Source organism: Rattus norvegicus, chromosome 1 (genome assembly GCF_036323735.1).
Source record: "Rattus norvegicus strain BN/NHsdMcwi chromosome 1, GRCr8, whole genome shotgun sequence".
Taxonomy (NCBI): Eukaryota; Metazoa; Chordata; class Mammalia; order Rodentia; family Muridae; genus Rattus; species Rattus norvegicus.
Genome location: NC_086019.1, coordinates 142,816,003 through 142,839,815, shown reverse-complemented (window position 1 = coordinate 142,839,815; position 23,813 = coordinate 142,816,003). Strand labels below are relative to the sequence as shown.

The following is a 23,813-nucleotide window of genomic DNA, read 5'->3' as shown; positions in this document are numbered from 1 at the left end:
TGTTGTCGTCTTGCTTGCTTGTTTTGTTTTTCAAGACAGGGTTTCTCTGTGTAGCCCTGGTTGTCTTGGGACTCATTATGCAGAACAGGCTGGCCTCAAACTCACAGAAGCCCACCTGCCTCTGCCTCCTGAGTGCTGGGATTGAAGGCATGTGCCACCACCTCCCAGCAAAAGAGTTCTACATAGGCAAGAGATGCGCTGATGTGTATGAAGCAAAAACAACACAGTGTCTCCTGGAGACAGACAGAACAAAACCAGAGTAATCTGTGGAAAGGTAACTCGGGCCCACGGAAACAAGGCATGGTTCTTACCAAATTCCAAAGCAACCTTCCTGCAAAGGCTACTGGATACATTATGCATGCTGTAGCTCACAGGGTTTTAAACTAACAAAAAGTACATTTAAAAAGTAAACGTGTGCTCTTGCTAAGACAGAAGAGCCTAAGTCAATATCATTTCTGTGACCCAGAGATGTCCATTCTGCCTCCCCCATCAATTAGACCAGATGGGCTTTTGTGACCCTGTTTACAGCCCTCCCCTCTCCCTGACAACCAACTGAGTGGATCTTGGCATAGTCACATGCTCAGGAAGAGTGATCCCTAGCCTGGCCTGGATCTAACATATCCCTTCTGAGCACTGGAGCAGTCTGGAGGCTTGCAGGGGAGCTCAGTGGCCTGGAAGAGTTATTGATGAGGAAAAAAAATCAGAGGAGATTGGAGCAGATGGATGAGACGGCCGTCAGAAGAAAGGCCAGAGGCTCAAGGAAGAGAGCGAGTGTCTGAGGCTCTGCTAGCCCATGACTCTCCCTTGTAGCTGACTCTTGTCCCTGTCTTTGGTCTGCGTTAGCAAGATCATGTCCAGCCACTTCCAGTTCTCTGGCTCGAAGACCTCCACGTGCCTTTCCCGGCAGACAGCATTGGGGACTTACTGCAGTGCAGTCAAGGACACGTGTTTCAGAGGCTGGTCTCCTGAAGACCAGGCACCGAAGCTGGCATAGTGTCACAAGCTGGGAATCTGATCCCTCCGGAAGGTGAGGCAGGGCATCACAGCAAATTTGAGGCTATATATCGAGCTCCAAGCAAGTCAGGGCTCCAGAAAGGAAACTGGCCTTTTCTTTTTCTTTCTTTTTTTTTTTTTGATAGGCAGAAGCAAAACCATTTGACAAATAATTATTGAATATTATTAGTTAATAATATCAAAGTTAACACTAGATCCTGATGTCCAATCTTAGGGCAGCAAACACTGCTTCTTGGTCCTCAGGATCCCTAAGGAAGTCGTCTCAGAGGTTCTGATGGAGCCGGCCGCTTTACCAAGGATTTATTCAGGGGAGCAGACAGTGGTATCCACAGGGAGTGGTGCTTCTCAGACACATTTATTAATGCCACATTGTAAACGGTACTTAGGTAACTGTACAGTGATGTTCCATGTTCCCATCTACACAGCTTGCTTAAGTTCAGCTGACGTATTCATCCTGAGTGGACTGGGGGAGCAGTTAGTGATGGCCATGGGCATGCGCAGGACTGCAGCCTTTCAGAGCTTTACTTCTTTTATCAGCACTCCTGATTTTATAAACGATGAGGGACATCAACCCCACTCCTACCCAAATTTCCTGGTAAACCTGGGTATAGTAGGGTTTCATGGGGACCCAGACCTTCTTAATAAAGCTTTGAAGCATCTCAGCGGGATCAAGGCCACACTAGATTCCGCGACCGGAAACTGGCCTTTTCAAAAAAGACCTGACACCTGTCAAAACCCCCATCCTGCAAGTTTCCTCGGAGACCAGGGCAGGTGCGCCACCGTGTGGCAACTGTGATAATTTACAACACACTTGGATGCCTGCTCAGAGCCCTGGGCTGGTTGATCAACATTGAAAATGGTTCAGGATGTCTGCCTTTGGGTTTGTTCACAGGAGGAGATCTATTAGAGTTAACAACTGAGGGGGTATGTTGTGCCAAACACTGAGGTAAGCACACTGTTACTTATGCCCACCCATCAGCTGTTTTGATACAGTGGATGCTGCTACTAGTGTCCTGGCAAACCCAATCCCAGACACGAAGTCCTGGTTAGTCAGGGGCTGACCCAGTGTGAGTAAATGTTTATTTCTTTTCTTTCTTTGAGTTAGAGTCTCACTATGTAGCCCAAGGACTGGGAACTTGAGCTAAGTTATCTGTCACTTTGGCTCTGATGTGTACTAGAATACTTGGTTGGAAGGAAGCTCTGTGTGTGTGTGTGTGTGTGTGTGTGTGTGTGTGTGTGTGTGTGATTGAAGCTGAGACTTAAGCATGATAAGTAAGTACAATGTTACTAGCTCCATAGTCTAACTTGTTCATGGTCTTTTTTTTATATCCCAGGCTAGCCTGGATTATTGCATAGCCTCAAATTCGATATCCCCCTGCTTCAGCCTCTGGGATGCTGTTTGGTTTGTATTTGGAAAGCAAAGTCATGCCCGGCCTTTTCCAGCAGTCTTGGTTTGTGTATCAAGCCCTCTAGAACTTGATTTATAGAGCAAATTACCCTCAATTCATGTTCCTCCCGCCTCTACTTCCCAAATTCTGGGCTTACAAGTAGATACATGTCTGGCTCTTGGGCTACTTTCTTGAGAATAGTTGATGTCTTATGCAAGTGCACAAGACTGTGAAGGTCAGTCTCAATCATCAGGAGGCCTCTCCCCCTAATTTTTGAGACAGGATAGTTCATTGTGACCTGGGGCACACTAACTAGGTTTGGCTGGCCGGCCAGCAAGCCTCAGAGGTTAAGCAGGCTCTGTATCCCCGGCACTGGAATTACAAGTAGGCTATCATGTCTGGCCTTCAACATAGGTGCCCTCATGATTTTATAGTCCGCATCTTATCAACTGAGCCATCCCCTGAGCCCCACGTTTCCAGTTCTTGACACAGAATGAACTGAAAAGTGATGGCTTTCGGGGTTGGGGATTTAGCTCAGCGCTTGCCTATTGAGCGCAAGGCCCTGGGTTCAGTCCCCAGCTCTGAAAAAAAAGAAAGAAAAAAAAAGTGATGGCTTTCAAACACAAGGAGCTGTGGGAGGACCAGAATATTTCTATATTTCCGCATATTTCCTTTGCTACCACGATACATTCTTTTTTTAAGATTTATTTTAAGTGTGTGTGTGTGTGTGTGTGTGTGTGTGTGTGTGTGTGTGTGTGTGAGAGAGAGAGAGAGAGAGAGAGAGAGAGAGAGAGAGAGAGAGAAGGATAACTTCCCTTAGAAGTCAAAGGGGTTGGATCTCTGGACCTGGAGTTACACGCTATGCTGCCTAAGTTTATGTCAACTTGACAGAAGCTAGAGTTGTCTGAGAGGCTGGATGCAAGGTTGTAAAGGTTTTTCTTTTCAGCAATTGATGTGGGAGGACCCAGTCCATGGCGGGTGATGCCATCCCTGGGTGGGTAGTCCTGGGTTCTATAAGAAAGTAAGTTGAGGGCTGGAGAGATGGCTCAGTGGTTAAGAGCACTGACTGCTTTTCCAGAGGTCCTGAGTTCAATTCCCAGCAACCACATGGTGGCTCACAACCATCTGTAATGGGATCCAATGCCCTCTTCTGGTGTGCATGAAAACAGCTACAGTGTATTCATATAAATAAAATAAATGAATCTTTAAAAAAAGAAAAGAAAAAAGAAAGCAGGTTGAGCAAGCCTTGGGAGCAAGCCAGTAAGCAGCATCCCTCCATGGCCTCTGCATCAGCTCCTGCCTCAAGGGCCCTGTCCTACTTGAGATTTTGCCCTGACTTCCTTTGATAATGAGCTGTGATATGGAAGTGTGAGCTGAATTAATCCTTTTCTCTCTATGTTTCTTTAGCCATCAGCATTAGTAACCCTAATTAAGACACGGACAGCTGTGAACCACTCAACATGGGTTCTAGGAATTGAACCTGGTCCTCTGTATGAGCAATACTTGTTCTTCACCTCTGTGCTGTCTGGACGGCCTCACAATTTTCTTAAAGTTAATGACTTGGATAGGCCTGTAATCCTAGCACTCAGGAGGTGAAGGCAGGGGGATCAGAAGTTAAAGTTCAAGGTCATTCTTTTTTTGTTTTTAAGATTTGTTTGTTTAATGTTTATGACTATACTTTAGCTGTCTTCAGAACACCAGAAGAGGGCATCGGATCCCATTACAGATGGTCATGAGCCACCATGTGGTTGCTGGGAATTGAACTCAGAACCTATGGAAGAATAGTCAGTGCTCTTAACTGCTGAGCCATCTCTCCAGCAAGATCATTCTTGAATAACAGCAAGACTGAAGAAAGCCTATATTGCCTGAGACTCTCTCTCTCTCTCTCTCTCTCTCTCTCTCTCTCTCTCTCTCTCTCTCTCTCTCCAAGATTTCTCTGTGTAGCCTTGGTTGTCCCAGAACTCACTCTGTAGGCCAAACTGACCTTGAACTCACAGAGATCTGCCTGCCTCTGCCCCCCAAGGGCTTCGATTAAAGGAATTCACCACCATTCCATGGTTTAAAAAGTATTTTTAAAAAGATCTCAGGTAGACCAGTCTGGTCTCAAAATTACTCTGTAGGTGAGAATGACCCAGAACTCCTGATCCTATTGCTTCTGTCTCTCAAATGATGGGATTACACATGAGTGCACATTCAACTCAAGGCTGTGCTCTTGACCCCAGCAGACCTTTGGGATGCCTCTGAGTTTCCTGCCTCCCAGATGGAGAGAGAAACAGTGGCACCATGCCCCAGTCTATCCTGCAGGCCTTCCTTCAGTTGGTAATTGCCAGCTTCTTCAATTGATCTCCAATTGGATTATATCAGATTCCTTTCTGCTCATGGTTTCTGCTTCCAGTTCATCTATGCCAGATTGATAATATGACTTTGTTCCTTTCTTTTTTTTTTAACAGTTACAATAGACATTTATTTAAAGTGAGGCATATGTAGAGCAAATGATTCTTAAGTTGTGATTCAGGTTGAAACGTCATAAAATAGGGTGAGACCAGGCGCACCCACAGATCTTAACTACAAGATCACTTCTTTGCCCACTCTTCTCTCTCCTTTCTTTCCCGAATAACTTCTTTCAGATAGAGTTCAAGGTAGAATTTGTCCTCCTCATATTTTGTCCACTGATCCTTAGGCAAGATCTGATGCCTCATGGACAGGTCTAGGGCTCTCTTAATTCGAAACATTCTGTCATTATAAAGGTTCTCAGGCAGCCTTCTTATGGCTTCTTTTACATCTTCAGTTTCATGCATTGTGTCATCTCGCATTAACCCCAGTTTATTGAAGCCCGCTGCATTATAATACCACTTCCGGAAACCATCCAGCCATTTGCTTGATGCTGCAACTGCAGGTTGGCCCGCCATTTTGACCTAAGAGTAGAGCCTCCTTTCTTTTTTTTTAAAGATGTATTTATTTCATGTATGTGGGTACACTGTCTTCAGACACACCAGAAGAGGGCATTGGATACCCATTTCAGATGGTTGTAGATCACCATGTGGTTGCTGGGATTTGAACTCAGGACCTCTGGAAGAGCAGTCAGTGCTCTTAACTGCTGAGTCATCTCTCCAGCCCCCTTTGTTCCTTTCTTTGTTTGCTTCTCAAATGTTTCTTGAGTGTCTGACACAAGTCAGGCATTGTGCTGGGGGGCTCATGCTGGGACAGTGGCATGGAAATATCCCCTGTTCTCAAGAGGCCACAGCCTCATGTTTGGCTCTCAGACTGGAGTGGTCAGGCCATACCAAAGTGCGTTTTTATGTTGGGTATCATTGAGGACCCTGTAAATTCTCCACCAAGATCTCAATCCCAGACTTCTTTCTAGAAGCAGCAGACTAGGGCATCATCAGCTGCTAGAGAAACTCAGAAGTACCAAGCCGGAAATTTTGAAGATGTCCTGTGCTTGGGCTCTCCTCCCCAACTGGCCAGCTTTCTCTTCTCTGAGATTCATTCCCTTGGCACTCTGTGTTAGCCTGAACCTGTGTTTTGTTGGAAATCTCTCTTTGCCAGACTCCATGCTCTCAATATCCTACTTCCTCCACCCCTTTCTTGGACTTCAATGGAGAGCTTCAATTTTTTACTTAGCTCTTAAATCCTTTGGGGAAGCTGACCTCCACAGGCTTCATAGTTTACAAAGGGCATTGAGAACAACAGGCCAGCAAGGACCTAGGTCATTGGACCATGTGAGTAGAAAAGGCCAGGGGAAGGTGCTTGACCTTGGGAAGAAAAGAGCTAGGGAATACTACTGGGCTAGCCTGGGAACTACCAGAAGCCAGAACTGCCTTGTAAGGGTTAATTTTATGCTGAGCTATGGTACCCTCTTCTTTGGCCAGACAGTAGTGTAACTGGTGCAGCACTGTCAGGCTAACAAGTGGCCTTGGGTCCCCTGTGAACTCCAATAGTTTTCATATTCATCACCATACTCTTTCATACCCTGAGAGAGAAAACTGGTGGTCAAGCACTCTTCTGATGACTTTGCTGATTAGAACATACCACCAGGGACTGTCATTCATATCATAATCCTGCCCTTGGACAACCCTGGCATACAAGGGGCAATGGACAAGTTATGTGGGATCAGTAAGATTGATCAGTAAGACCATAGCCTACCTGCCTCCCACATCAGCATCCCACCTTTCTGGGAAAGATAGCTCCCCAGGCAAATGTCACACTGGACAGCTGAAGCAAAGGCAATTCATTTACCCACAATGCTCAATGCAACAATGGCAAGGTCGGCATCTTCTGAGACTTCTTGTCTCACCTTACAGGCAAAGCACCTTCCCTCAGTGTCTTACGTGCTCATCCCTTGGTGTTTGGCTGTGCCCTAACCTCCAGTTCTGCTGAGAATACTGATCATTTTGGGTCATGATCTAATTCAATTTAATGAGCTCTTTAAAGATTTATTTTATGTTATGTGTGTTTTGCCTGCATGTATGTATGGGCTGGGACAATGGCGTAGAAACATCGCCTGTCATCATTAGGTCACAGCCTCAGGATGGATTCTCAGACAGAGGTGGTCGGGCCACACCATAGATTTATATGTTATTTTTACTTATGGGAACGTGTGTCTCTGTGTGTGTGCCTGTATGAGTTTATATGTACCATGTGCAAGCCTGGTACCCACAGAAAACAGGTGTCAGATCCTCTGTGTTTGGTGTTTGGTTTCAGACCCCAGGCGAGGGACTAAGGTGTACATTTTACATAGAGAAGCAGATCTGGCCTCCAGGTTCTTCCAACATCCCTCAGTCTTCCTGGCATACCCCCCTACTCCCCCCACCACCACCACCACCAACTTTCCATCCCAGGAGCTGAGGTGCCTTTCCCCAGAGTCTCTTCCCTATATAATCCAGACATTTTGTTCTCCTTCTCTCCCTCCCTCTAAATGTGTGCTCTCTCTCTGTTTCTCTTCCCCATCCCCTCTTTCTCTCTCCTCATGGCAATAAGCCTGCCTATGTATACATTAAGCTGGCCTAAACTGGCTCATTTCACTGACCGAGAAATAACTTGTCACCCTGGAACTAGTATTGCAGGAAGTTGTCAGCTGCCATATGGGTGCCAGGAATTGAACCCAAGTCCGTTACAAAAACAGGAAGTTCTCTTACCTGCCAAGCCATCTCTCTGGTCCTTTAAAAAGAGTTTGTATTTTATGTGAATGGGTATCATGCCTACATGTGTGTCTACAAATCATGTGTATGCCCGCAGGCAGAGACCAGAAGAGAGTGTAGGATCCCCTAGAACTGGAGTTACAAAGTAGTAAGCTGTCATGGAGGTGCTGCTGTTATGCCCAAGTTTCAGGTACCCCAAGATCGCCAAGAAGTCAACTCCAGTGTCAATACATAAGGGTCTTTATTACGAGCTCTCGAGCAAAGCCTCTTACATTCTCACTGTTGCCTTGGGTCAGAGTGACAGCCTAACGCCTAGGGGTTCAGGATTTTTTATTGTGGTTTCAGCGAACTTGGGGAATTTCCATACCGGTCAGCAAGTTAATATTTTAAAACCTGCATTTCTGGTGTAATCTGCAGGGACCAAACACAAGGGCAAACCCACCTGATGAACAGGATGGCCAGGTTATCTATTCTCTGCAGGCTGTCCTAGGTTATCTCTGTGTACCTCGGTCCTGCTATTGTACGGCTGTTGTTAAAGGGGTGGGGGCGGGACAGCATGTCATAGAATGTTTGCTCAGGTGTGATTGTCTTCCTAGAACTCGTTTAGCTCCTGGTCTCATACAAAATGGAGTTTCTTCAAAGAAGGACAAGATGTTGGTTGGGTTTTTTTTTTTTTTCTTTTTAAAGATTTATTTATTTATTATATATAAGTACACTGTAGCTGTCTTCAGACACACCAGAAGAGGGCATCAGAACTCTTTACAGATGGTTGTGAGCCACCATGTGGTTGCTGGGAATTGAACTCAGCGCCTCTAGAAGAGCAGTCGGTGCTCTTAACCGCTGAGCCATCTCTCCAGCCCATGTTGGTTGGGTTTTACACTGGGAATTGGACATGGGTATTCTTTTTTTTTTTTTTTCCTTTTCTTTTTTTTGGAGCTGGGGACCGAACCCAGGACGTGGGTATTCTTGAAGAGCAGCAAGTGCTCTTAACCATTGAATCGTCTCTCCAGTCCTTTACTGCTTTTTTTTTTTTTTTTTTTTTTTTGGTTCTTTTTTTTTTTCGGAGCTGGGGACCGAACCCAGGGCCTTGCGCTTCCTAGGTAAGCGCTCTACCACTGAGCTAAATCCCCAGCCCCCCTTTACTGCTTTAAAAGAAATTATCTCCAAGGCAAGAATGGTGGCACCCCCTGCAGTTCCTGTGCTTAGGAGTCCCAGACAGAAGGATGGTAACCTCCAAGCCAGCCTGGGCTGCAAAATGAGGTTCAGTTCCAGACAAACAAACGTCTATTTCCTAATAGTCACAGTCCAAGTGAGGTACTGGGGCACTAGGCTTCAATACATGACCTGGGGGACAAATAAACATGTAAGAACTGAGGTGCACCCAAGCCTGTTTCCTGCAGTGACTGGTGAACTCTACTCTGCCAGGACCAGTGTGGGCTTGGGGTACGGAAGTGTCACAATGTGTGGTGTGTGCTCCTCTTATTTGCACAAGCATAAGTCCAGGGTCACACGGCTTGGTTTACACTGAGTCACCAGGTCGTTGACACTTTCTGCCGGTCCCCTACGGGACCCTCACTCAGATCAATTCTGGACCCCACCGAGGCTGTCGCTGCTATGTATTCAAATGCTAATTCAAATACTGAATCCCAAGAACTGTTGGCCGCAAGAAGACTGAGTTCTCTCTCCATGGGCTTTTGTTGTGCAAACTTTGCCGGTAGGTGGGGTTTTTATTTACCAAGCTTCGGGTTGCAGGTAGTGAGGACAAAAGGGAAGAGAGGGGATGGAGGGAGGAAGAGAAGCCTGTCCACGAGCACATGGCCAGGAGAAACAGCAAGTAACAAGAGACATTTGGCTGGGATAGGTGAGAATAGCTCAAAACCTGCCCAGTCTAGGCTTACAGCTTGTAAATACATTATCTGGATTGCGTGTCTATTTATTTATTTATTTATTTATTTATTTATTTATTTATTTATTTAATGTATGTGAGCACACTGTTGCTGTTGTCAGACGCACCAGAAGAGGGCATCGGATCCCATTACATGATGGCTGTGAGCCACCATGTGGTTGCTGGGAATTGAACTCAGCACCTCTGGAAGAGCAGTCAGTGCTCTTAACCGCTGAGCCATCCCTCCAGCCCCTTGCGTGTCTTTTGTACCGGCTAACGGCTAACGACAACTTACATTTCAATTTGCAGAGCACAGTTGAGAGTCTGCAACCATTTCCTGGTGGCCATCAAATCCTTCCTGAATCTGGAAAATCTGGGCTGTTTTGAGGTGACATTGACCCTGCACATCAGCTTGGCTGAAGAAGGTAGGTCCCATTCTCTCTCTCTCTCTCTCTCTCTCTCTCTCTCTCTCCCTCTCTCTCTCTCTCTCCCTCTCCCTCTCTCTCTCTCTCTCCCTCTCCCTCTCTCTCCCTCCCTCCCTCTCCCTCTCCCTCCCTCCCTCCCTCCCTCCCTCCCTCTCTCCCTCCCTCCGTTCCTCCCTCCCTCTCTGTCTTTTTCTCTCTCTCTCTCCAGCCAGTCAGAGCCAAGAGTAGACACCTGTGTTCTGCAGTCTGGCAGTTCCACATCAGGAAGGACTCGGGGACAAATCTGAACCGTGTTCCCAGCAGCCTGCGAGGGTGGCACTGTGGGAGTTCTGTCTCAGCTAAATCAAGACTCAGTGATGCTACTCTTCCGCGCCACAGAGGTAGCTGCCAGCTCTGCACGGGGGGTCAGTCAGTCATCGCCTCCAGAGAGCACACAGACCCCCACACTACTAGGGTGAGAGAGGCAGTGGACGCCGAGACACAGGTAGGAAGCTGTGGAACGTCCAGGCAGTTGCAAGCATGTCTGCATAGAGGGCCCTGTGTTCCCACAGAACACTGTCGCTGCTGCCCAGTGCAGATGGGGGTGAGGTGTGCGGGAACACGACTGAGAGTTACAAACAGCAACACCACAGAGTGTTCTCAAGAGCATTCTCACCAAACTGCTAGCAGATAGCACTGGGGTGATGGGCTTAGGGAAGGTTCCTGTTCGTTCTCTCCTTTATTAATATTGGGGATGGACGGTGGAGAAGCCAGCCTCTCCTGTGTCCACTCTCCGACATGTGGAAAAGTACATGGAGGACTCCCCCATCCCCATCCCCACACTCCTTTTTTTTTTTTTAACCTTCCCAAATATCGGACCCATCTACCTACACTCAACATTCTACAATGTTCCTTCATGGACTGTTACGAGCCACCCTTGCAAATGATCGACTTTCGTTACCTGCCGTAGTCATATGCTATAAAATCACCACAAACATGAGGGAACCATAGGTCCTGAGGTAAATGCAGGATTAGGTTCCTGTGAGCACTCAGTCAAGAGGGGGCAAGTATGTATATGTGTTGGCTAAATACGCAAGTGCTGTTCCTCATGTAGCTCAGGTAGTGGTCCATTTTTTTCTTTTCTTTCTTAAGTCAGGGTCCTTACACTGGACAAGTAGGCTAATCTGACTGGCCAGGGTTTCTCTGTGTATCCCTGGCTGTCCTATGTAGACCAGACTGGCCTCAAACTCACAGAAATGTCCCTGCCTCTGTCTCCAGATTGCTGGGACTAAAGGTGTGTGCCACTATTGATCAACTAGAGAGGATCCATTTGTCTGTCCTCCCCGAGTGCTGGCATTTCAAACACACACGATCACGACTTGGCTTTTTACAAATATTTTTTAAATTTATCTTATTTAATGTGCATGTATGTTTTGTTTGCGTTGCATGAGTCTGTGGCACGTGAGTGCTTGGTGACCCTGAAGGCCAGAAGAGGCATCATATCCTCTGGAACTGGAGGTAGAGATGGTTCTGAGCAACCGTGTGAGTGATGGGAATTGAACCCAGGTCCTCTGCAAGTGCTCCTAACCACTGAGCCACACCTCCCAGCTCCTCCCTTTTAAAAATGTGGGTTCTGAAAAAAGCAAGCCCCTCACTATCTCTCCAGCCTCATCCTATAGTCTCAACCAATCAACGTATGAGTTTGGAGTTTCCGTTTAAAGATACCTCTGTTCCTACAGTCTCCTAGGCACTCACTGATGTCAGTTCACAACTAGCAATTCTGTAACTCTCGCCTGAACAAAACTTACCAAACACACATATTTCTCTCTAATGTCACTAACAGTATGTAGTCACCCTTGTCATAGGTCCCTCTGGGGAAGGACTGGAGAAAGGCTGACAGTAAAGCTTTTAGGTTTGTTTGTTTTTTAAGGTCCTTTCTCAGAGGAACCTGCCTGTCCCTTCACTCAAGAGGTTCTGGCTGTACAAAATGTCTCAAGTCCAGAAATTGGTTCACAGGTCAAAATTCCCTTTTTGCCACAATCCAATGTAGCCTTTCTTTCATTTGAGAATTTTTGGAGGCTTCTTGTCTATTTCATGCCTGGAAACACCATGATTGATTAGCCAGTACCAAAGGTCCAAGAGTCATATCACCATAGAAACCACTTTGTCTATACAGTCTGCCCATTATGGTCTAGCATAAGGAAAAGGGTGACAGCAAAGCTCCCCAAGTGTGGTGGTGGCCCTCTCACCACTTTGTGTCTTATAGAATGAGTGACAGGCACATCTTCTAGGCCTTCCCACTGTAGAGGATCAGGTTTTACACAGAGTATCCATTCTAACATTACAAAAACTCTAATTTTTTCAATGCCTGTTTTTAATGATGGTTCTTAAACTCTAACCTCCCTTGTAGCCCGCCACCCACCAAAGGTAGTGGAAAAAGAAAGGATATGGGGGAAGAGGATCTGTTTAGAAAGGTTCTTTGGAGCAAGTCCCATCTGTGTTGTCTGGAAATCGGCAGTTCTGTTTACAGGTCAGCAGCAGCAGCTCGATCCACTCTCAAGTTCAGCAGAGTCGGGTTAGCAAACACGAATCAGCAGCCATGGTACTACCTAGCAGAGACAGCCAGGTCTCAGCCTTGGCTTGAGTCAGCAGGAGGGACCAGGAGGAATGCTGGGAGAGAAGTTCTCAGCTGTGCCTCTCTCAGGGAAGGGAAGATCAGCAAAGACTTGAGCTAGACCCCCAGGCATGGCACAACTGACTCCACGAGCAAGCCAAGGTCTAAAAGCTGCACTACGACATTACATCATCAAATTGGATTTGTTCCTGTAAGTCAGCATCACGCCCTTGACCAAGCGGCTGGTCTTTAGTCACATTTGTACCCCTTGCTAAATTACATTGTGCCAGTTTTGTGGCTTCGTGCCTCTACCACAACAACCATCGTAATTGTTGACTGGCTTCTAGAACTGCTGACACCACCCACTTCCAACCTTGTGGGATAACCCTGTGCTGTACAGCCCAGTTATTTAGCATTTCTTTGACAAAGAAAGAATGTAAGCCGTGCAATACCACAGCCTCCTTAAAATGCTTTAAATCTGACAGATAATCCTGTCCACCATTGTTAGCAGGCATATGTTGCACAAAGACTGGGAAGGCTGAAGGTGGCTGTGTGGACCTGAGAAAATTCTCTGGTGATGCACTTGGGCTACCCTTTAACCTGTTGTACCTGTGCGGTTTCCTGCTCTTTCAGGCCCCTAGAAGCAGGGCTGGGTTAGCTTGCTTCCCGCTTTCATCAGGCAGTACATTCCGGTTCTCCTTCACCAAGCCTGAAGTTTGTCCTCCTCCCAGTGGCCTTTTCTGTTTTCTGAGCACTTTGTCCTTTATCCACAAGCTCTCTAAGTGCATAGCCAACTCTGCAATCTTCTCTGACAGAAGAGAATTGTCAGGTTTCCCATTAAAACTTTTTCAGAATAGCACACATGAAAACTATGAAGCAAAACCGAAGCATTGCAATTTCCCTGAACCTTAAAATTCCTTCATCAGCACTAAGGTAAGGGATGTAAGCATCTCCAACTCTTCCCGTAGGCCAGCTTTTGATAATAATTGTGGGAGCACCCGTATTAAATCTAGAATCTCCACTCAGAGGGCCCATTTCAATAAACTCAGCCTGATTCGATTTTATGTTCCTTCCACCATTATCCCACACCCTTAAAATCCGTTTCCACACAAATTCCCCAGACTTCTGCTTGGATCAATTAGTAAACTCATGAAGCTCTTTAGTAGTGTAGTGCATCTCCTCATGGACCATGCTTTCTACCTCCCCTCTAGGAGCCTTGAGTCTGGTTGTAGGTCTAGAGGCAACTCTTGGTGGGCCCTGAGGGACATCAGTATTGTCTTGCCTGGCATCTCCTTCAGGGAATGCCACAGCTGCTTTAGCAGACAATGAAGAATTGATTTCCCCAGGCAACGGTGGAAGAGGCAATATTTCAGTGCTTCTGGTGGCAGTAAATCTTCTGCTGTGGGTGGAGAGACTATTCCCTCAGGTGAATCCGAAGGTTCAGGTTCTCAGCCCCAATGGGGTACTCCCACACATCTCCATCCCAAGACACAGGGTCCCATTCTTTAACCAGTTAATGCCTTTACATCGTGGGAGGCTGGGACTTAACATTTTCTTTGTAATTCAGCCAATCATTTTTTTTGTTTTTTTGTTTTTAACATTTATTTATTTTTTATGTATACATCATACAGCTTTCTGCCTGCATGTATACTTGCAGGCCAGAAGAGGGCACCAGACCTGATGATAGATGGTTGTGATTATAGATGGTTGTGAGCCACCATGTGGTTGCTGGGAATTGAACTCAGGACCTCTGGAAGAGCAGACAGTGCTCTTAAACTCTGAGCCATCTCTCCAGCCCCTTGTTTTGCTTTTCAAGATAGGGTTTCTCTGTGTAGCCTCAGCTGTCCTGAAATTTACTCTGTAGAACACCAGGCTGACCTTGAACTCAGAGATCTCCCTGCTTCTGTCCTCCGAGTGCTGAGATTAAAGGCACCACGCTCAGCTAATCTTACAATCAGGGCTTCCATTTGATTTTCCACAACTTGAGCTCTGTGGCTGCTGGAGAGGAGATTTTCTTTCATGGCACACTCAGAACCCTCTACACGGTTTATGCACCTCTGGAACTGGTAAGTTTTACTTCCGAGTTCATTGCTGTCCACTGTGTTCTGAGATGATAGAGGTTGGCTAACTTTATCCCAGAGCACATTGTTTTCCTTTGTTAATTTATTCAGGGATGCTAGGAGCAATCAAACAGCAGCGCTGTTTTCCTTATTTTTCCAAAAATTGTCATACGTTTTATATAGAGAGTTGCCAAATCTGTTGCCTCTCACAGTTGGCCAATCAGGATAGCCAAAGACATTTGTCTCCTTTGTTTGTAAAATAGTTCACACCGTGGGCTTTTAGGACTTTCCCAGCTTCTAGGAGAGTTTCAGTAACTGAGGTGGGGGCTCTGGTGATTGTAGGTGTTGGATACATGGAAAGCCTATTCCAGACACTTGAGAAATTCATCCTGTAGCAGTGAGTTTAGGCTACACTTCTTTGGCTTTTGGTGGATCGAACACTCGAACACTCGCACCCACCCAGTAGCTATCTTTGGATCCTTGAATGAAACACACATATACACACGCACACACTAGCTTGTTTTTAAAATGCCTTGGCTACCTCAAAGGCTGGGCATTCTTAAGCCTTCCCCTGCTACCCCAGGCTCAATCCGGGAAGTGGTCAGAGGCCACCCACCTGAGTTCTCACATGGCTCATTGGTCCTCTCTCCTGCAACTCTCCTCTCCTACCACATCCTGGCAATCCTCTGTCTCCTTCCACTGAGTCCTAGCCCACACAACTCTAAGGCCCTGCCTCAGCCATTGGCCATTGGCATCTTTACTGATCGATCAAAAACCAATTGGGGACAAGGAAGAGTTTGGACACACAGATTCCCAACTGAATCAAAGCATTAGAGCCAATCTCCAACACATCCTTATACTTCTGCTGCTCTGTAACCACTTCTGGCACCGAAATCTGTGTGAGTCTGGGTTCTTTAGAACTGAATCAATACACTGAATGCATATGGCTTACAGGCTGTGTGGTCCAACTAGTCTAACATGTCTTTCCAACAGAAAGTTCAAGAATCCAGCAGTTGTTTGGTCCACAAGGCTGGATGTCTCTGTTGGTTTTTGGTATATATCAGAATCCCGAAGAAAAAGAATGCTCAAATAGCAGTGAAGGAAGAGACTTGCAGTGAGAGAGACTAAAAGCCTCCTCCTTCTATGTCCTCTACATTGGCTGCCAGACAAAAGGTGAATTTTTCTTCCTCAAAAAAAAAAAAAAAATCCAGATTAGGGATTGGAGGGATGGCACAGTGGTTAAGAGCACTGGCTGCTCTTCCAGAGGTCCTGAGTTCAATTCCCAGCAACCACATGGTGGCTCACAACCATCTGTAATGGGATCTGATGCCCTCTTCTGGTGTGTCTGAGGACAGCTACAGTGTACTCACATATGTAAATAAATACATCTTAAAAAATTTTTTCAGGGGGCTGGAGAGATGGCTCAGTGGTTAAGAGCACCCGACTACTCTTCCAGAGGTCATGAGTTCAATTCCCAGCAACCACATGGTGGCTCACAACCATCTGTAAAGAGATCCGATGCCTTCTTCTGGTGTATCTGAAGACAGCTACAGTGTACTTATATATAATAAATGAATAAATCTTTAAAAAAATTTTTTTTCAGATTAAAAGTGTGGTATTCCACTTCAAATGACTTAATTCAGGGAGAAAAAATAATCCCTCACAGGTGTGCCCAGCCACTTGGATTTTAGTTAATTCAAAATGACAACCAAGAACAACCATCCCAACCACCATGCCTGACTAGATGGAAGGGGTTCCCCCAACTGTGTTCCTCCCTGCAGGAGGCTACATTGTTATGATATCCTGGTGTCCTGTGGATGCCACTCAGAAGTTTCAGGGAGAGGCCATGGAGATGGCTGAGAGCCAGCACGTGTTTCTCTGATCTAGTCCTAGAGATGCCAGCTTTCTGGGGACCCTTGTGTCACTTACACAGGGGCTGGAAATGTGACTGTGACTTTCACCATGCTGTTGCTGTGCCCTCTTTGGGCTCGGGCTCACCCAGGTCCAGCCTGGTCATGGTCCCCCCATCTTCAGGACTATAAGTATCTCACTGGGCTCAGCCTGGCTTCAGATGGCTCTTGGCTGGGTGTGGGCCGCTGGCCACTTAGAAGGCCCCCTGTAAGGATGAAGGGGAGCGGCCAGTCTCTGTCCACTTGCTTGGGGCCCCCATGCTGAGAGTCAGAGCAGCTTCGATTGCTATGGGACCTTCCCAGCACAGGCGACTGTACCCCCAGGTCCCAGCCTCTCAGCTACAGGCCTTTGCTATAGTTTGGGAGACACTGAGTTATCGGTGACCCCTACTCTCTCTTCCAATCCATGCTCTACATATTTTTATCTTTTTTTTAAGATGTATTTATTTTTATGTGTGAGTACACTGTCACTATCTTCAGACACACCAGAAGAGGGCATTGGATCCCATTACAGATGGTTGTGAGCCACAATGTGGTTGCTGGGCTCTTAACCACTGAGCCATCTCTCCAGCCCCTCAACATATCTTTTCTCTGGAGCCTCAAGGCTTGCTTGGTGTCTGTGAGTCCCAAGGTGTGTCTACCTGCCTGGTTCAGACTCTGACTTCGGAAGCCAGGCTTTTCGTCTTTGGAATAGAAGTAGATCAAGCCCTAGCACTAACACTTAGCCTCTCCTCCCCATGGCCACCGAACTCCTGGGAATAGGGTTAGGGATTGGGGGTGGCTAGTCAGGCAGTGACTATCCCTGACTCTGGGGATCCACAGAAAACATGAGCCCTCAGCCAGAGAAATCAATGGGCATTTGATCCCTGATGGACACCATGCTGGCATAGGAGAGTCCACAGTAGGAAGAAAGGGTTCTTGCTTTCTGTGCTGGAAGCCAGCGTGCATGCTCTCCTGTCCTGGGCCAGGAAGATGTTGCATATCCCAGCAAATGGAATTGTACAGCTGTGTCTGCTACATATTCTCTACTGGAACGGGCCTGTTTCCACCCTCCTGTCGGGAGTTACCGGTAGGTATCACTACTCTACTCCCCCTGGGACTACAGAGGATAGAAGGCGTCTTAGTCCGGGTTTCTGTTGCTGTGATGGAACACCATGAGCAAAGCAGCTTGGGGAAGAAAGTGTTTATCTCTTCACATCGCTGAAGGAAGTCAGGGCAGGACTTCCTGGAGGAAGGTGGGAACCTGGAGGCAGGAGATGAGGCAGAGGCCATGGAGGGATACCGCTTCCTGGCTTGTTCCTCGTGGCTTGCTCAGTGTACTTTCTTCTGATCCTCAGTCAGACGCGTTATCGGTTGCGCCAATGGGCCCAGTCTCTGTGCTTTCTTAAAGAACCTCATACCACCAGCCCAGGGGTGGCCGCCCCCATAGTCGGCTGAGCCCTCCCTCATCCATCATCGATGAAGAAAATTCTCCTCAGGCTTCCCTGCAGCTCTTATGGAGGCAATTTCTTGATTGAAGTCTTTCCTCTCAGGTGACGCTAGCCTATGTAAAACTGGCATAAAGTTAGCCAGCACAGAAGGCTAAGACTACATTTCCCAGAAGCCCTTGCAGCCAGGCTGTGCCTGTGACTTACATTCTGCTTAAAGATAAACACTGATGTGGCCCAGCACTGGTCGGCGAGCTCTGGCTCAAAAGGTTTTGGGGTAGACCCACCTTACGGCACTCTTCAGTCACGGGCTCTATATTATGGTGACAGCGAGATCCTCTGTCCTCTGAACTGGGTCATGGGGATGGTGTGATCTTGGGTCTATGGGACACCTAGTTCCCAGCTCCCAGCACACAAAAGCCCTCTATTACACCTCTTTGCTTAAACAGCCAGAATCTTTCTGGTTCCAGCTCACAACTCTGAATAGCGCAGAAAGTACATAGGTCAAAAAGGAGTGTATTCTTACTGGGGAGAGTCATGAGGTCATTCCACAAATAGTGACTGGGCTCTTTGTGTAGGTCATACCTTAGGAAGAGGGGTGTTTTAGTTACTTTTCTGTGGCTGTGGTTAACAGCGAGACCAAGGTGACTTATAGAACAGGCACTTTATTTGGGTTCAGAGGGTTAAAGTCTGTGGTGAGAGAAGGCATGGAGGCAGGAACAGGAAGCTGAGGGTTACAGTTATTTTTTCAAGACGGTGTCTTTGTATAACTCTGGCTGTCCTGAACTCACTCTGTAGACCAGGCTGGCTTTGAACTCAGAGATTCGCCTGCCTCCCACGTGCTGGAATTACAGGTGTGTGCAAGGGTTCACATCTTGAACTGCAAGCGTGAAATGAAAGAAACTAGAAATGGCTTGTGTCTTTAAACTCTGAAAGCACCTGACACACTCTGAGTCAATCAGGCTTCTTTAGAGGAACGGAACTGGTAGACTGAATCTATCTGTACATAAAGGGGATTTGGTCCAGTGGCTTACAGGCTGTAGTCCCGCTAGTCCAACAATGGCTGACTACCAACAGAAGGTCCAAGAATCCAGCATTCCATGGGGCTGGATGTCTCAGCTGGTCTTCCAATCACGCCAGAACCCCAGAGAAATAGGCTGTAATGCCAGGGAAGGAAGGGACTTTCCATGGGAGTGAGGGCTTGCTTCTTCCTCGTGCTGTCTAAGGCGGCCACCAGAAGGTTCGCCTCACAGTTAGTATAGGGTGGGTCTTCTGACCTTGAGTGGTCTGGATTTAAGTGGTTTTTCCTACCTCGCATGATTCAATTAACTAAAAATCCCTCCCCAGCAGCTTGGGTTTTCAGTTAATTCCAGATGTCATCAAGTTGACAACCAAGAGTAGGCACCACACATTCATTCCAACAGGGCCACACCTCTTAGTCCTTCCCCAAACAGTGGGGGTTGGGGAGGGGAGCAGGACCAAGCATTATAATGCATAAGGCTATATAAACTGTTATGTTTTAAAACGCGGTATAATGAGGTGTAATTGCAGTGGCAGCGGTAATAAGAATGTACGTGGCAGGCCCATGCCAAGGTGTCCCCCTGAGGAATCACACCATGTGACAGGCCTAGTATAAGGAAGATTTCTTATGGAGGAAAGGACAGGAGCGAGGACCTGGGGAAGTGCGGAGCAGAGCTATGAGGGCAGAGAAGCCGGGAAAGAGAACAGAAAGAGAGGAAGGGAGGAAGAGAGGCCGGCCGGGAACATGTGGGAACAGAGAGACAAGAGTTGGAGTAGCGTGCCTCAGTCCAGTCGTTTTATATGCCTGGCTCACACCAGACGGCAGGTGATGATGTAAGCTGTTGCTAGGTAGCTGTTGGGCGGAGCCTAGCAGACTTGTTTGTAAGCCAACTAAACCCCCATGATGGATACAGAAAGACTGCAGATTCACGCCCACTCCCAGACCTCATACTTCAGTGCAGGAGAAAGCTGACCAAAACTGGGTGTAGTTGTTCACACCTACACTACACCTACAGCCTCAGTACTAAGGATGCCGAGGTAGAAGACAGGGAACTCCAGGTCAGCCTGTTTTGCTTAGGTAAATATTGTCCAAGCCACAGCAGACAAGGCAAATTACTGCTGTCTGTGCGCTCCAGGCATAGACACTGTGGGAGTCCAGAGGAAGGCTGGGATCGGTAATTAATCTAGATACTTTAATTCATAAGCGGCTGAGCAGGCTGCCAAAGTGGTTCCAGGCCAGTCAGGGCTACACAGCAAGACCCTGTCTCAAAAAAATGAGAGGGGGGCTGGGGGAGGAGAAGAGAAGAAAAGGGAAAAAACCTGGTGGTGGCAGCATGCACCTTTAATCCCAAGGTTCAAGAAGCAGAGGCAGGTGAACCTCTGTGAGTTCAAGACCAGCCTTGGTCTACAGAGTGAGTTCCAGGACAGCCAGGGCTACATACATAGAGAAATCTCTTCTCAAACAAACAAATACAAAACAAAACAGAAAACTGAAAGAAAAAAAATTGCTTAGGAGGCCAGAGAGATGTGCTTGTTATGCAAGAATGAGGAACTGAGTTTGCACCCCTGTGCTCACATAAAGGCTGGGTGTGGGGGAATCAGCCTTTAACCCCAGCACTGGCTATTTGGATGTGTTCCTGGAATTCGTGAGCCAAACAGTCTAACCAAACAGTCAAACAGCCAGTTTCAGGTTTTGTGAGAGACACTGTCTCAGAAAACAAGACCTCTGGAACTCTAGCGTGATTCTCTCTCTCTCTCTCTCTCTCTCTCTCTCTCTCTCTCTCTCTCTCTCTCTCTCTCTCTGTGTGTGTGTGTGTGGTGTGTGTGTGTGTGTGTGTGTGTGTGTGTGTTTAGGACAGGGAGGGCATTGGGTGATGAAAAGTGGTGGTGGGGTGCTCTCAGGAATTTTCTAAAATGTTTTCAGAATGCCCCAGAACCAGCTTTCAAGCAAAGAAGGGCTCCTGGAATTTTCGACTTGAAGACTTGACATCTCCCAAGTCCAGTGGGAGAGCTGACTGAGCTCCCCGGGCAGGTGTGGCCTCCAGCCACCTCCCCATGCAAGAGTGCAACAGCAGCCTGGTGGCCCCAAGCTCGGCCTTCCAGAAGACAATGGCTGTGGTCCTTTCTCACACGTCCTGAAAGAGGAACCTGTACAGAGGATCTGTGGGATGGGTTGCCACCGTTCAGGACTTCTCTCGCTGTGATGGAAAGTCAGGTACAAACTCAAGGCAGCAAACCTGGAGACAGGAGCTGGTACAGAGGCGATGGAGGAGTGCTGCTTACTGGCTTGCTCTCCAAGGCTTGCTCAGTTTTCTTATGTCACCTGAGACTACCTGCCCAGGAGCTACCACTTACAGTGGGCAATCCTACATCAACCACTAATTAAGACTTGCCCAGAGACCAATCTTATGGAAGCATTTCACAATTGAGAGTCCCCACTCCCACCCCAATGACTCTAGCTTGTGTCAAGTTGACAAAAGCTCAAACCAAACCAAAACACAGTCACCACCCACTTTACTGGGTGAGCTTTTCTTCATTGGCTGAAGTTGGTGCCTTTCACGTCTGGCTGGTCCGTGGCTACCTTGGAGCCAATCAGCTGTGGTTAGGGGAATACAGACATTTCCTTTCGAGTCAGACCCACAGTAGTGGTTGACTTTTGTGACCTTCTTGGCAGGACTCAGTGGCTGCCAGTCAGTAAAGTGCTGGCCAACTTGAGCTGCAGCCTTGCTTTTTTTTTCCATAAAGTGGTGGAGATAACAGGAACACGAAACAACTTGAGCTAATGGCCCTTCCAGAGCGCTAAAGAGGTCTGCATAGATCCTAAAGGACTAGACACCAAATCTCCTTTTTTTAAAAAAAGATTTATTTCATGTATATGAGTACACTGTCACTGTCTTCAGACACACCAGAAGAGAGCATTAGACCTCACTTCAGATGGTCATGAGCCACCATGTGGTTGCTGGGATTTGAACTCAGGACCTCTGGAAGAGCAGTCAGTGCTCTTAACCGCTGAGCCATCTCTCCAGCCCCCCAAATCTCCTTTTTAAATCCTGACAGTTACACGCATTTGCTTCTAGACATAGAATGTGGGGTCACTCTCCTGGTGGTAAACACTAATCCCCTCCCTTGTCTTTCTCTCATTTTTTTGTCCCTGAAGAAGGGATGAATGGATGAATGTCTTAGGCACTCCTGTTTCTGAGATGGAGTGAAGGGGACTTGCTTCCTCCTAATGGGAGAACAAGAACATTTCCACAAATACTTTTTAAAAAAGATTTATTATATATAAGTACACTGTAGCTGCCTCCAGACACACCAGAAGAGGGCATCAGACCTCATTTCGGATGGTTGTGAGCCACCATGTGGTTGCTGGGATTTGAACTCTGAAACTCTGGAAGGGCAATCAGTGCTCTTAACCACTGAGCCATCTCTCCAGCCCTCCACAAATATTCTTGACTCTGAGAGTTTAGACCTAGCTACTCCTCAAAGCCATGTTTCTGTAAGAGAAATATTTCTTTTATGCTGTTTACACTTGGTCTGGCTGACGGTTTGATTGGAAAATCTGTGGCATATAAATGGCAAGAAACCCATTTAGTTCTCAGGCTGGTAGAACAAGCACTCTGGGATCCAGGTAGCCCCTGGAGGTCATACCCCGAGGTCACAGTTTCCTCACTGTTCAGGTTTAGATTCATCCCACACAGGGCACTGCTCACTGGGCTGGCGCCTGCAGAAGGAGCACTTTGTTGTCCGGAGGGTTGCTCAGTGTGTGGTGCACATCTAAATCCCAGCACTTGGAAGGCAGAGGCAGGTGGATATCTGTGAGTTCAAAGCCAGGTTGGTCTATGTAATAAAACCTTGTCTCAAAAACGAATACAACAACCAAAACAGGCTAGAGGGGCCCTGGCCATGGCTCTGAGCCCAAGGATACTTCAGCAGTGAGAGTTCTTTTCTTCTGGTGACTTGACTTCCAGGATCGATCCTTGTTTTTCATGCCCATCTTTGTGGGGATTCTTAGTGATGGATAGAAAAGGCACCTTTAAAAGTCAGTATTTGCTGAGTATAACCAGTTTCTGTGAGTATAGAAAATTGTATCAGGGACAGCAGTTTGGTAGTCTCTACCTTTAAAAGAAAGATTTGTTTTTATTTCATGTGTATGTTTTTGCCTGTATGTGCACCATATGCATGCAGTACCCAAAAAGCCCAGCAGAGGGCGGTCGTGAAATGTCACGTGGGTGCTAGAACCCAAACCTGGCTCTTCTGCAAGAGTAGCCAAGCGCTCTGAACTGTTGAGCCAGCCCTACAGGCCCCTCTCAGTATTTTTAAAAATACAGTTTCAGACATGTATATAATACCCTCTCCTTTTTATGCCTTCTCACCCTTCTAACCTCCACTCCTCCTCCCTGCTTCCCCGTTTCCCCTCCCTTCCCTGCACCCTCACTCCCCACCCCTACCCCAACTCCCTGGCTCTGCTCATACTGACCTTTCTTTTTGCTTGTTTTTAGGCGCACTAAGTTTAACCAGGTCCTTTGTGTGGATTGTGATTTTTTTTTTTAACATGTCAAGAGTTACATATTAGTTCTTGGCTCTTCTCTTTGCTCTCTTTCTCTTCCCCTCTTCCCCTTTGTCCCTTCTCTCCCCATTCCCCTCCCCCCTTCCCTCCACGTGCTCATGGCCGGCCTTTACTCTCCTCTTCTACCTTTCTTCTCTCATTAAACTTCTCCATGCAGGGAAAAAAAAAAGAGTTACATATTAAAAAGGAGCTATTTATTTAATTAGCAAATTATGTATTTTGTGCATGAGTGTCTTGCCTACAACTATCTATGTCTGTGTGTCACATGCCCACCTGATTCCCGAGGAGGCCAGAGTGGGCAGTTGATCTTTTGGGATCGGAGTTACAGATGGTTGTAAGCCACTATGTGGATGCTGAAAATCAAACTCGGGTCCTCTGGAAGT

General features: G+C 47.0%; 1 protein-coding gene, 1 long non-coding RNA gene and 1 pseudogene across 6 annotated transcripts; 1 reads left to right on the top strand and 2 right to left on the bottom strand.

The window, feature by feature from the left end:
- Atp5mpl-ps1 (ATP synthase membrane subunit 6.8PL, pseudogene 1) lies at positions 1,137 to 1,713 on the bottom strand (annotated as a pseudogene).
- Uqcrbl1 (ubiquinol-cytochrome c reductase binding protein like 1) lies at positions 4,929 to 5,325 on the bottom strand. Its single transcript, XM_039096337.2, has one exon. The coding sequence runs from the start codon at positions 5,309 to 5,311 to the stop codon at positions 4,976 to 4,978; it is 336 nt and encodes a 111-aa protein (XP_038952265.1). The 5' UTR covers positions 5,312 to 5,325; the 3' UTR covers positions 4,929 to 4,975.
- A 3,647-nt stretch (positions 5,326 to 8,972) lies between these two features.
- On the top strand, positions 8,973 to 23,333 carry LOC102547943 (uncharacterized). Of its 5 annotated transcripts, none has more exons than XR_010063077.1 (5): positions 8,973 to 9,257; positions 9,738 to 9,853; positions 10,062 to 14,512; positions 15,500 to 15,679; positions 15,913 to 23,333. It is a non-coding gene; the product is annotated as an uncharacterized LOC102547943 (long non-coding RNA). The 5 variants fall into 5 exon arrangements; XR_005499262.2 differs by having other exon boundaries at positions 10,062 to 10,233; positions 15,913 to 16,106; XR_590351.3 differs by having other exon boundaries at positions 8,974 to 9,257; positions 10,062 to 10,337; positions 15,913 to 16,105.
- Positions 23,334 to 23,813: the final 480 nt, after the last annotated feature.

Coding starts and splice junctions, on each gene's coding strand:
- Uqcrbl1 (XM_039096337.2), bottom strand. CDS start 5,311: ATGGCGGGCCAACCTGCAGTTGCAGCATCAAGCAAATGGCTGGATGGT.